The sequence below is a fragment of the Mustelus asterias genome, chromosome 11 (genome assembly GCF_964213995.1).
Source record: "Mustelus asterias chromosome 11, sMusAst1.hap1.1, whole genome shotgun sequence".
Taxonomy (NCBI): Eukaryota; Metazoa; Chordata; class Chondrichthyes; order Carcharhiniformes; family Triakidae; genus Mustelus; species Mustelus asterias.
The window spans coordinates 96,864,198-96,877,566 of record NC_135811.1 but is presented as its reverse complement, the minus strand read 5'-3'; the positions used below and the strand labels follow the sequence as shown (position 1 = coordinate 96,877,566).

At 46.0% G+C, this 13,369-nt stretch overlaps 1 protein-coding gene across 1 annotated transcript in view; it reads right to left on the bottom strand.

Moving 5' to 3' along the window:
- Positions 1 to 13,369, bottom strand: part of LOC144500280 (voltage-gated delayed rectifier potassium channel KCNH8-like) — a 203,428-nt gene that overhangs the window by 92,579 nt on the left and 97,480 nt on the right. Inside the window, exon 6 of the mRNA XM_078222956.1 lies at positions 12,039 to 12,196. Within this exon, the coding sequence (XP_078079082.1) occupies positions 12,039 to 12,196 (158 nt within the window). The remainder of the gene's footprint in view (positions 1 to 12,038; positions 12,197 to 13,369) is intronic.

The window sequence follows — 13,369 nt, the reverse complement described above, 5'->3', positions numbered from 1 at the left end:
CTCACATCTACAGGGATCTCACTCAATGCCAGCTCAAGGGACGCCACCATTAACCATCCCACACACATCTTCATCTTCCCTGTAGGTCATGTCCTTGTCACGTCCCTGGTCCCACTCGCCATCCACTCATGCCGGGCATCCTCATTATTTGCCCTGGCAAGCTTCCTCCTTACACTCCCTCCATCCGAGGGAGAGATCTCAGATGGGTGGAGGGGTGCCAGAACTTAAGATCCTCACGGACGTTGAGGACAGAGCCATTCACCTGGCCGGGGAAGCGTGAACCGTCCCTGTGCTGATGGTGAGGTTGGTGGTGATTAACTAAGTGAGGATCCAACACTGCAACATCTGTCAGGGTACCATGCCCTGAACGGTATCGCGGGCGGAATTCTCTCAAAAAAGTTCCAAGTGTTGAATTTGTGGGAAAACTGGAGTAATTCACGCTAGTTTTTTCTGTGGGAGTTCACACTAGAATGCAGAGGCCACCAGAGTGAATATCAATATAAATCAGTGGATTCACCCGGGAGGCTGAAACCAGCGAGCCTCTGTGCATGGGCAGTGGCTCCAAACTGTCAGCCTTTCTCTTAATCACTGGCCAGCTCTTAATCACTGGCTAGCCCGGGACCCCACAACACCGGCCCCCCAACCATTCCCGGGCCAGCCCGGGGCGCCCCCCCCCGGCCCCCCCCCCCCCCCCCCGCCGTCTCAGACCGCCCCTATCTCCAGCCCCCCCCCCACCTAACGAATCAGACGGCGCTGGAAGTCCGGTGCTGGAAGATGCGTGCGCAGCGAGAACGTATGCATGAATCCCGCGCATGCACGGATACGAGATTCTCCCACATGCTGCGCCAGAAAATTAGCACAGCGGGGTGGGAGAATCGCGCCCCCCCCCCCCCCCCCCGCCCCCCGGCTCCTTCTGTTTCCCAGGACCCCGCCATGAACTAATGACCTCCCCTTATGTTTGCAGGCACATCTGGGAAGCAGCTGAGGGATCCATGAACCAAGTCCTCGATTCCAGCCCCGACACCAGTGCAGAAGAATCAAAACAATTCACAGACTCCGACATAGCAGACCCATCACCCAAATACAGACTCTTCATCAGTCAGGGGATTGAGGGTTATGGGGATAAGGCAGGAAAGTGGAGTTTGAGGGTTATCACATCAGATCAGTCATGATCTCATTGAGTGGGAGAGCAGGCTCGACAGGCTGAATGGCCTATTTCTCCTCCTACATCTTCTGATCTTGCGGTCTTATTAATGTCCCGCCCATTCGAATCCCCTCTACCTGTGATCGCATCAGCTCCAGCTCCACATAGCACAACCCCCAAAACAGGCCAAGGCCCTCCATGTCCTGGCATTCCAGACGATGCCCACCACCAACGTCATCACAGACAACAGGGCATAGTAATTAGGAAGCTGCCTCCGCCTCTGCACCAAATCGTAGCAGCAAGGCAAGATGTGGACGCGGTTTTACATAATGTTCACTACTGTAAATAAACTCCCACTGATTTCACCCTTTCAATAGTTCCTTGCTATATTCCCATCAATCTGAAGTGAAAACTTGATTCCTACGCGAGATAAAGGCAGGACGCCCAGTCCAGGGTTTCACCCTGCTGCCCTCAAGCCAAGCCGACAAGACACAACTGAAGAGTCAGAAATAAGGGGAGTATTCAAAAATGTGACAACTGCCACAAACTTGATGAGCAGCCTGGTAGCAGTAAAACAAACTGGAAAGCTGCCATTATGCCTAGACCCAAATGATCTAAATTATGCACTGAAGAGATCTCATTAACCCATGCCAACCATCGAAGGAACTTTGCCCCAACTTGCCAAGACAAAGATATTCACTACCCTAGATGTGAAGGATGGTTGCCAGCAAAAGGAAAAGAGGGATGCTTGTATCTTTTCTTTGAGATAAAAAAGGGGATGTTTGTGTTTTTAAATGGAACCAGTCTGAGTGACACCTCTATGACTATGCCATGTGGCTGTCCCTGGAGGCAAACATCTCAAGATCAGTTCAATAAAAGACTTGAGTACACACGGAAGGAGTACAGCTGTCCTTCTGCTTGACACTGTAGTCCAGCCAGGGGTAATCAAATCTAAAGCAAGAATAAGGATTTTGGTGCCAGATGGGCTAAGGTGGGAAGGGAAATAAGGTTGAAGTGGAACTAAATGACCTTTGCGATAGACATGATAGGGGTCAGGATTCAGTTAGCAGTTGAACAGGCCACCAGAGTTTGTTTTGACCTGGGGCACCGTTGATTGGATGGAATCTTTGCCAACAGTCAAAGATTTTGACTTTGGTGTTCTGAACCGTTGGGGGGAGTGATGGCTCATCCTATGCTGGATGTCAGACAAATCATCTGAAGACATAGAGGGGGTCAAGGGACAAATGTGTGTCATCGGTGTACATGTTGGAGCTGATTCTGTAGCTGTAGATGATGTGATCAAGAGGTAGCATAAAGATGAGGAACAGTTGAGAGGGGTGGGATCCACAGTAGGTCAGAGAGTACAGCGACTGTGGAGAACTCAGTAAATGGGTCCAGTAAGGCTAAGAGAAATAAAACACAGGGAGAGTGTACAAAACATGACAGGACAGATGGTCTGAGGTGTGTTTGCTTTAACACAAGGAGTATGACAGGTAAGGCGGATGATCTTAAAGCTTGGATTTCTACATGGAACTATGATGTTGTGGCAATTGCGGAGACTTAGATGAAAGAAGGGCAGGACTGGCAGCTTAGCATGCCAGGATTTAGATCCTTCAGGAGAGATAGAGAGGATGACAGAAGAGGTGGGGTGTTGCTTTACTGATTAGGGAGAATGTCACAGCTCTATAGAGGGAGAGCACCTTGGTGGATCATGCAATGAGGCCACATGGGTAGAACCCAGGAATGGGGGCAGTGTAATCATACAGTTGGGGTTAAACTATAGACCTCCCAATAACCAGCGTGAAGCAGAGGAACTGATATGTCAGCAGATTACAGGAAGATGTAACAAAAACAGGGTTTTGTGATAGGCGATTTTAACTTCCCCAACATAGACTGGGATTCCTTTAGTACCAGGGGCTTGGACTGGGCAGAGATTGTTCAGTGTGTCTAAGAGTGCTTCTTGAGGCAATATGTAGATAGTCTAACTTGGGAAGGGGCTATCTTGGACCTGGTTCTGGGAAACAAGCCCGGACAGGTGATTGATGTCTCAGTGGGGGACCATTTTGGGAACAGTGATCACAATTCTATAAGTTTCAAGATACTTGTAGAAAAGGATAGAAGTAGTCCCAGAGTGAAAGTACTAAATTGGGGACAGGTTAACTACGGCAGTATTAGGCAGGAGCTAGGGAATGTAGACTGGGGGGTGGCTATTTGAGGGTAAATCCACATCTGATACGTGGGAGTCTTTTAAAAGTCGGTTGTTAACAATTCAGGACAAGTATGTCCCTTGTGATGTTAGTGTACCTTTAAGAGTTTTTTTTTAAAAATCATGTTCTCTGTAGCTCTCATTGTGGCACAGGGTTGTCTACTCGGAGCCCTTCCATTGCTCCTTAAGTGGCTTAAAGGGGGATTGTTTATTTTTACTTTGGGAATTATTTTTATGACCCTGCATTGTCAGGAGGAAGAATCGCAGGTCAGGTGACGGGAGCCCTTTCATTTTCAATTCTAAGCTGCAGCTTTTCGTTTTAGAAGGGACATCAAGCTGGAAAGAAGCATCTCTCTCTCTCTCTATCTCTCACGCTCCTGGTTTTGGGAAATTCTGCTGGTTAGCTGAAAGTGAGACTTCTTGCTTTCCTGCAGTAGAAAATCTGCTGTCGGTGGCTTGACTGATGTTCTGGGAAGCTGTTCTGACTTCAAACTGTTCTGAGTGTATTAATAGAACTGTGGCATTCATCCAAAGGACTCAGTTCCAGTATCACGTGAGCATTAGTCTTTGCTGTGTTAAACCTGTGGAAGGGTTTTGTCCAAAGAAAGTCTTTGTTTGATTGGGACATCTTAGATATATTTGTTAAGGATTATACATTATTGTGGTTGTTTTGTTTTTGTTTGTAATTGATAAAAGGTATTACTAATTTTCTTTCCATACATGTTAACTATATTCTTAAATAAACTTTGTTTGATAAAAGCTCCCCAGTGGGTCATTTGAATCATACCTGAGGTGAAACATATCATGCTTATCCCAGCCAAATACAAGGTGAAAAACTTATGATCCAGGCGGGCTCCATAAAACACTTTGGAGTTTCTGACCTGAACCATAAGACCCGGTAAAAATTAAGGATTAAAAGGTGGCAAGGTTCGGGAACCCTGGATGACAAGAGAGATTGTGAGTGTAGTGAAAAAGAAGAAGGAGGCATACATAAGTTTCAGGAAATTGAAAATGGATAAGGTTCTTGAGGAATACAAAAATAGCAGGAAAGAGCTTAAACAGGGACTTAGGAGGGCTAAAAGGGGCTATGAAATGTCCTTGGCAGGCAGGATTAAGGAGAATCCCAAGGCTTTTTATGCATATATAAAGAGGAAGAGGTTAGCTAAGGAAAGGGTGGGTCCACTCAAGAACAGTGGAGGGAATTTGTGTGTGGAGCCAGATGAGGTGGATGAGGTCCTTAACGAGTACTTTGCATCAGTATTCACAAAGGAGAAGGATGTGGTGGATGGTGAGTGTAGAAAGGAGGATGTTGATATCCTAGGACATGTTGAGATAAAAAGGGAAGAGGTATTGGAGATTTGGAAAAGCATTAAGGCGGACAAGTCCCCAGGGCCAGATAGGATTTATCCTAGAATGCTGAGAGAGGTGAGGGAATAAATTGCTGAGGCCTTGGCCAAAATCTTTGTATCCTCTTTAGTCACAGGTGGGGTACGAGAGAATTGGAGAGTAGCTAACATTGTTCCTCAGTTTAAGAAGGGCAGAAGAGACAATCTGGGAAATTATAGGCCTGTGAGCCTTACGTCAGTGGTGGGGAAATTATTGGAGAAGATTCTTAGGAACAGGATGTACTCACATCTGGAAGAGAATAGGCTTATTAGTGATAGGCAGCATGGTTTTGTGAAGGGGAGGTCGTGTCTCACAAACTTGATTGAGTTCTTTGAGGAAGTGACAAGAAAACATTGACCAGGGCAGGGCAATGGATGTTGTAGACATGGACTTTAGTAAAGCCTTCGATAAGGTTCCTCATGGCAGGCTGATACAGAAAGTGAAGTCATATGGGATCCAAGGTGAGCTGGTAAGATGGAAACAAAACTGGCTTGTGCATAGAAAGCAGAGAGTAGCAGTGGAAGGATACTTTTCTGACTGGAGGTCTGTGACAAGCGGTGTTCCACAAGAATCAGTGCTGAGGCCCCTGTTAGTAATATATATAAATGATTTGGAGGAAAATGTCAGTGGTGTGATTAGTAAATTTGCAGATGATACAAAAATTGTGGGAGTAGCAGATAGTGAGGAGGATTGTCAGAGGATACAGCAGGATATAATCAGCTGGAGACCTGGGCCGAAAGATGGCAGATGGAATTTAATCCGGACAAATGTGAGGTGATGTGATTTGGAAGGTCTACTGCAGAAGGAAAGTATATAGAAAACGGTAGAGCCCTTAGAAATATAAGCATACAGAGTGATCTAGGCGTGCAGATCCACAGTTCCCTGAAGGTGGCAACTCAGGTGGATAAGGTGGTCAAGAAGGTGTAAGGCATTCTGGCCTTCATCAGTCAGGGCATTGAGTATAGGAATTGGAAAATCATGTTGCAAGACTTTGGTTAGGCCGCATTTGGAGTATTGTGTACAATTCTGGTCGTCACACTACCGGAAAGATGTTGATGCCTTGGAAAGGGTGCAGAAGAGATGTTGCCTTGTTTGGAGGATATGGACTATGAAGAAAGGTTGGAACAAACTTGGATTGTTTTCATTGGAGTGTCGGAGGATGAGGGGGACCTGATAGAGGTTTACAAGATTATAACAGGCTTGGATATAGAGGATAGTCAGAGGCCTTTTCCCAGGGTTGAGGGGTTAATTATCCAGGGCCATATGTTGACAGTGAGAGGGGAAAAGTTTAAAAGAGATGTAAGGGGCACGTTTTTCACACAGAGGGTGGTGAATGCCTGGAACACACTGCTGGGGGAGGTAGTGGAAGCAGATACGATAGTGAGTTTTAAGGGGCATCTGGACAAATACATGAATAGGATGGGAATAGAGGGATATGGTCCCCGGAAGGGTAGGGGGCTTTAGTTCAGTCGGGCACGATGGTCAATGCAGGCTTGGAGGGCCAAAGGGCCTGTTCCTGTGCTGTAATTTTCTTTGTTCTTTGTTCTTTGTCTGGCTGAATGGGAATAGCATTGCGAGAGATATATTAGCTATGATTGGACAGGTAGGGGTGAAATCAAGCGAGGGCATGCCCAGGGAACAGGATAACAGAGGAGAGGACATCCAGGAGGATAATGCAATCCACCGTGGGGTGGCATGGTGGCACAGTGGTTAGCACTGCTGCCTCACAGTGCCAGGGACCTGTGTTCAATTCCGGCCTCGGGGGACTGTGTGGAGTTTGCAAATTCTCCCCATGTCTGCGTGGGTTTCCTCCGGGTGCTCCAATTTAATCCCACAGTTCAAAGATGTGCGTGTGAGGTTGATTGGTCATACCGATTAGTTTAGTTAGGGCATCATGATCAGCACAGGCTTGGAGGGCCGAAGGGCCTGTTCCTGCGCTGTACTTTTCTTTGTTCTTGTTCTTTGTTCTTTGTAAATTGCCCCTTAGTGTCAGGGGGATTAGCAGGGTAAGTACGTGGAGTTAAGGGGATAGGGCCCGGATAGGATTGTTTTCAGTGCAGGCTCAATTGGCCGAATGGCCTCCTTCTGCACTGTAGGATTCTATGAGCAAGGCTGTTGACAGGTCAAGAAGAATGAGAGGGATCGAGGCACCACAATCACAGTTCCTGATGTTCATTACTGCCATTCAATGCTTTAGGAGTACAACAACTGTCCACGGGGATGGTGCCAGAGGACTGGAGAGTGGCGAATGTTGTTCCTCTGTTTAAGAAAGGGAATAGAAATGACCCTGGTAATTATAGACCGGTTAGTCTGACTTCGGTGGTTGGTAAATTGATGGAAAAGGTCCTTAGGGATGGGATTTACGACCATTTAGAAAGATGCGGATTAATCTGGGATAGTCAGCACGGATTTGTGAAGGGCAAATCGTGCCTCACAAATTTGATAGAATTTTTTGAGGAGGTAACTAGGTGTGTTGATGAAGGTAGGGCGGTTGATGTCATATACATGGATTTTAGTAAGGCGTTTGATAAGGTCCCCCATGGTCGGCTTATGATGAAGGTAAGGAGGTGTGGGATAGAGGGAAAGTTGGCCGATTGGATAGGTAACTGGCTATCTGATCGAAGACAGAGGGTGGTGGTGGATGGAAAATTTTCGGACTGGAGGCAGGTTGCTAGCGGAGTGCCGCAGGGATCAGTGCTTGGTCCTCTGCTCTTTGTGATTTTTATTAATGACTTAGAGGAGGTGGCTGAAGGGTGGATCAGTAAATTTGCTGATGACACCAAGATTGGTGGAGTAGTGGATGAGGTGGAGGGCTGTTGTAGGCTGCAAAGAGACATAGATAGGATGCAAAGCTGGGCTGAAAAATGGCAAATGGAGTTTAACCCTGATAAATGTGAGGTGATTCATTTTGGTAGGACTAATTTAAATGTGGATTACAGGGTCAAAGGTAGGGTTCTGAAGACTGTGGAGGAACAGAGAGATCTTGGGGTCCATATCCACAGATCTCTAAAGGTTGCCACTCAAGTGGATAGAGCTGTGAAGAAGGCATATAGTGTGTTAGCTTTTATTAACAGGGGGTTGGAGTTTAAGAGCCGTGGGGTTATGCTGCAACTGTACAGGACCTTGGTGAGACCGCATTTGGAATATTGCGTGCAGTTCTGGTCACCTCACTATAAGAAGGATGTGGAAGCGCTGGAAAGAGTGCAGAGGAGATTTACCAGGATGCTGCCTGGTTTGGAGTGTCGGTCTTATGAGGAAAGGTTGAGGGAGTTGGGGCTGTTCTCTCTGGAGCGGAGGAGATTGAGGGGAGACTTAATAGAGGTTTATAAAATGATGAAGGGGATAGATCGAGTGAACGTTCAAAGACTATTTCCTCGGGTGGATGGAGCTATTACAAGGGGGCATAACTATAGGGTTCATGGTGGGAGATATAGGAAGGATATCAGAGGTAGGTTCTTCACGCAGAGAGTGGTTGGGGTGTGGAATGGACTGCCTGCAGTGATAGTGGAGTCAGACACTTTAGGAACATTTAAGCGGTTATTGGATAGGCACATGGAGCACACCAGGATGGTAGGGAGTGGGATAGCTTGATCTTGGTTTCAGATGAAGGTCGGCACAACATCGTGGGCCGAAGGGCCTGTTCTGTGCTGTAATGTTCTATGTTCTATGTTCTAACAACACTCACTGGAGGGATTCAATGATTGGGTTGCAATTTGAGCAGTGAAGCATGCAGACCACTAAAGGCTGAGCATTAGGACACTTGTATGTCAGGCATTTAAGACTAAAATGGTGATGGGGAGTGGGGCGCACGGAGTCAGTGGGTATTTAAAAATGAAATGGCTTTGTCTTCTATACGAGTGATCAATTATATTGAGCAAAGAGATATTCAACCAGAGTGTAATCAAGTATCAAAGCACCATGCCCCCCACCTCTCACCTTGGAGGCTGTGCAGTGTTACTGGGGGGGGAGGAGGGTGTCTAATTTAAGAATTGCTGTGGCCATTTTATCTTCAGTCCTCAGCAAGCTCCCCAGTGAAGATTGAAATTTGCCAAGAGCTTATTTAAAAAAGACAATTTCCCAGGAAATCTAACTGCTGCCAAGAGACTTTCTGAAGATGCTCTAGGTTTCCACCCCAGATGAAAATCCCGGTCTCTGTCACTTCCATGGATGTGATAAGCAATTTCTACCATTAAGTGACTTTGATAACTTTACTGCCTGAAAGCAGTAAAGTTTTTACATTGTTCTTAGTTTTTAGACAGTATACACAGGCACTACTAACAGTAGAGTTAAATGATTCTTAAAACAAGCGAATACATGAACGCAGTAAGAGAATTAAACAAGTAACTATGATTTTAAAACATAAAAGCTGATATTTTACTGTGATTGTTCACTTTGGCCGACGCAAGTTACCGAAAGGCATGATGGGAAAGGTAAATAGTTTAGAGCCAGAGGCCTGTGAACCCATTAGCTTCCAAAACTCATACCTGGAAGTTTCTTAGGAGGGAATATATTTTGCAACATGATGAATAGGTTCAGTCACAGCCCAGGCACAGAATAGATATGTCCCTGGACGCAGGGACACAGGTCTATTCAGCTTGGCAGTGAGCTGGTGGGAACCTCCACTTTGACCCTTACGGTAGCATCTACCGTAACCAGACAACAGGGAAGTAGCTTTAGCCAAAACGGAGTTAGCATCCGAGTTTAATGGACGAATGAGAAACCATCAAGTTGGGAAGTACAATGCAGTTGGTGCTTGAGAGAGATTTATATTGATGTGTGTATATTAAATGAAATTCATTTTAAACTAATGAAGGGCGGGAAATCTGATAAAGAAAATGTATAACTGTTCTGTTTTTACTGATAACTTCAGAACATGTCCGAGAGGACCGAGTACTCTGTATCTGTGACCATCGAGATAATTTTTCCCATTGATCACTGGCCTTTAATAAATTTTTATCTTTTGTACTGTGACATTGGTTTCCTGAGTCTAATTGCCACCTCGTCGAAAACCCTGCTAACACTGCCTTGTGTCCAAACAACTCAAGTCTTTATTTATTCATATTTGACGTCAGTGTACACAAACTTGCCAAATAGGTCCTGGGCCACGGAGAACATTGTCAAACGACATGGGCTTCCCTGTTTGATGGCAACAGAGTGGTTACAGAATTAATATACAGAAAATGTGCTCATTACACACTTCTCCGCCTAACATTTTGGTTCATAACAGTCAGTTCCATCATCTAATTACTGAAGTAATTCAATTAGATATCAATTGCTGGAGGTTCAACATGATTCAGACAAAATCAGGTTAGATTAATGAAAATAATTGGCTTTCTATAAGACGGCAGAATTGGAGAAACCTGAAGTAGTGTAGACCTTATTTCTTTAATTTAGAGAAAGCTTAATAAATAGGGCATTTGTCACTGGGCACAGGGTGCACTGGACATCTGAGTGGAAGTGTTAAAGTCCGAAATAGATCATGATGTTCTGGCACTAATGTAAAGTTCATTATTATTGCTATCAACGTGCCAAGATGGTACTATCCTAAACACATCTTGATATGAATTCTGGAACAGTGCCTGATGTAGCTGCTGACTGTTATTTCACAAGTGAATCATCATTTTGAGTTATATGTGCGTGGGCAGTGAAATCATTGATATTATGCAGCAAAAGTGTCTGCTCCTGAGAACTATACACAATGTTTTTATGTTGTTCATGCCTTCTGTCCCTTTTTCATTCCTGCCCTACCTCCCCTCCAAGAGGGTAAAAATCTGAAAGCGGTTGTGTGTAAAAGGTAGATACACAAAAATGTCTCGCATTTATATAGCGCCTGAGGCGGCACGGTGGCACAGTGGTTAGCACTGCTGCCGCACAGCGTCAGGGTCCTGGGTTCGATTCCCGGCTTGGGTCACTGTCTGTGCGGAGTCTGCACGTTATCCCCATGTCTGCGTGGATTTCCTCAGAGTGCTCCGGTTTCCTCCCACAGTCCGAAAGGCATGCTGGTTAGGTGCATTGACCGTGCTAAATTCTCCCGCAGTGCAGGCACCGGAGTGTGGCAACTAGGGGATTTTCACAGTAACTTCATCACAGTGTTAATGCAAACCTACTTGTGACACTAATAAATAACTTAAAAACTCATAACTACAGGACATCCCAAAGCACTTCACCACCAATGATGTGCAGTGTCATCACTGTTGCAGTATTGGAAAACCTCTGCATACAGCAAAGCTTCCGTAAAGAGGAATGTGATTAGTGAGCGGATGATCTGTTTTTGTGATGTTGGTTAAGGGCGAGATATCGGTCAGGACACTGGGGATAATGTCCCCCTTCTTCAGAATACATCCACCTGTGAGGGGCAAACAGGGTCTGGGTTTAACATTTCATCTGAAAGACGGGGGGGGGGGGTGGATTTCCTGGCTGTTCATCTCGGCAGGATTCGGTGGTCCCACTGCAGTGAACCGAGATTTGGCTGAGCGCCAAATTCTCCATCCTGGCTTACAACCATTCAAACTATTATTACCCTCCCCCCCCCGTTATATTTCACTGAAACTATGATCCTCAACCACTAACTATACAGTCGCATTTTATTGGATAAGAATATAAACAAAGTGCGGTTGAAGCTGGTTGTATTTAACCATGTGGTGGGGCGTGAATAGCCGGAAAATTGCGGCCAGTGTCTGACATTGCAACACACTGTGGAGTGTCAGTGTTACCTTTTAGCGCTTATGCTATGGAACGGGACTCGATCCCTTAACCTTCTGATTCAAGCGAGAATGCGATCAACTTGGACTGAGTGGGATGAAGAAGGCAGTGCGACACATCGGGTGGGATTTTCCAGCCACGTTCGCCACAAGACCGCAAAATCCTGCCCGAAGTCCCGTCCCGCCCGCTACAATTCCCGTGGTGGGTGTGATGACTTCAGCCAGGCTAATGAGGTCGGCTTGCTAGATTATGAACTACCTGATGAGTCCTAATTGATGGGGCTAAATCAGGGAGCCTCATGCTCCCTATTTAAAGCAGGTGTGTCAGACTCCCAGCCTGCATTCAGCAGGGAGCGACTGGAGAGCTGGCTGTGTACAGGTGTATGGTGTAAATAAAGGAACTTGGTGACGGGACTTTCGCCTCTGTGGACGGGACGGGAACAGTGGTTGGGACGGGAACATTCCGCCCATCAAGTTTAAGTTTATCCATTCGGAAAGATCTCTGCCCCTCACTTCAGGAACGATCATACCCATGAAGCTCAGCACCCCGCAGAATTGCATGCCCCTGTTCAGAGGAACACCGTATTAAATGTACACTTACCACAGTGATGTTAAAGGCATAAAGGAGATCAAATGGCAATGCAGCTATTAGATCCACAATAAACCATGTGGTTCCGTAATGGATGCAAATGGATCGAGCATCATATACCACTTGACCTGACTGACTGACATAAGTGGTGCGAAAGTTCAGGATAATATCTGTTGGAGACAGAGAAAAGAGTATCATTAAGAAAAAGGGTAAAACAAGCAAGTGACTTAATAGAACAATAAACTGCTTCCCTGCCCAGACTTTTTAAGTGCAGAATAAAAAAACATTTCACACCTGTGGAGATATTACTTCTCTTTGTGACAGCTCATATTTAATGTGCGTTAGCCAATGTGGTATCATGCAGGTCAGAAAGAACCTGGGAACTTCCTGCTCTGTCCTTTATTTGTTACTTTACAATTAATCCTGCCCGGGTGGCACGGTGGCACAGTGGTTAGCACTGCTGCCTCACAGCGCCACGGACCCCTGTTCAATTCTGTCCTCGGGTCACTGTCTATGTGGAGTTTGCACATTCTCCCCGTGTCTGCATGGGTTTCCTCCAGGTGCTCCGGTTTCCTCCCACAGTCCAAAGATGTGCGGGTTAGGTTGATTGGCCATGCTAAACTGCCCCTAGTGTAGGGGGGATTAGCAAGGTAAATATGTCGGGTAATGGGGATAGGACCTGGGTGGGATTGTGGTCGGTGCAGACTCAATGGGCCGAATAGCCTCCTTCTGCACTGTAGGATTCTATAATTAAGCACAATAATTGGTCCTTGGAGCAAGAACTGAAACAGGCAAATTTCCCACTCCTCATCACTCTCCTTTAACCTCTGCCACAAGTCCATGGAGGTTGGTGTTGGATAAGACAAGATGGGACCCTGTCTTTGCGGTGATATGAAGAGTAGTCCCTCAGTTGAAGCAACAATGTGGTAGACACAACAGAACCATACTTCAGTGTGTGTCAGCATCTTCACTGCGGTGAGGAAAAATAGTATTTTCCCAGTGCACCCCACAAAGTGGTACCTCGCAGCCATGTCACAGACTAGTAATCCAGAGGCCAAAGCTCTGGGGACATGGGTTCAACTTCCACCTTGGAAATTGGTGAAATTTAAAATAATAAATCTGAAATACAAAGCTAGCCTCAGAAATAGTGACCAGTATAACTATCATCGATAGTTGGAAAAAACCATCTGCTTCATTAATGCCCTCTAGGGAAGGCAATCTGCCACCCTTACCTGGTTTGGCCTACTTCTGACTTCAGACCCACAGCAATGTAGCTGACTCTTGGGTGGCACGGTGGCGCAGTGGTTAGCACTGCTGCCTCATAGCACCAAGAACCCAGTTTC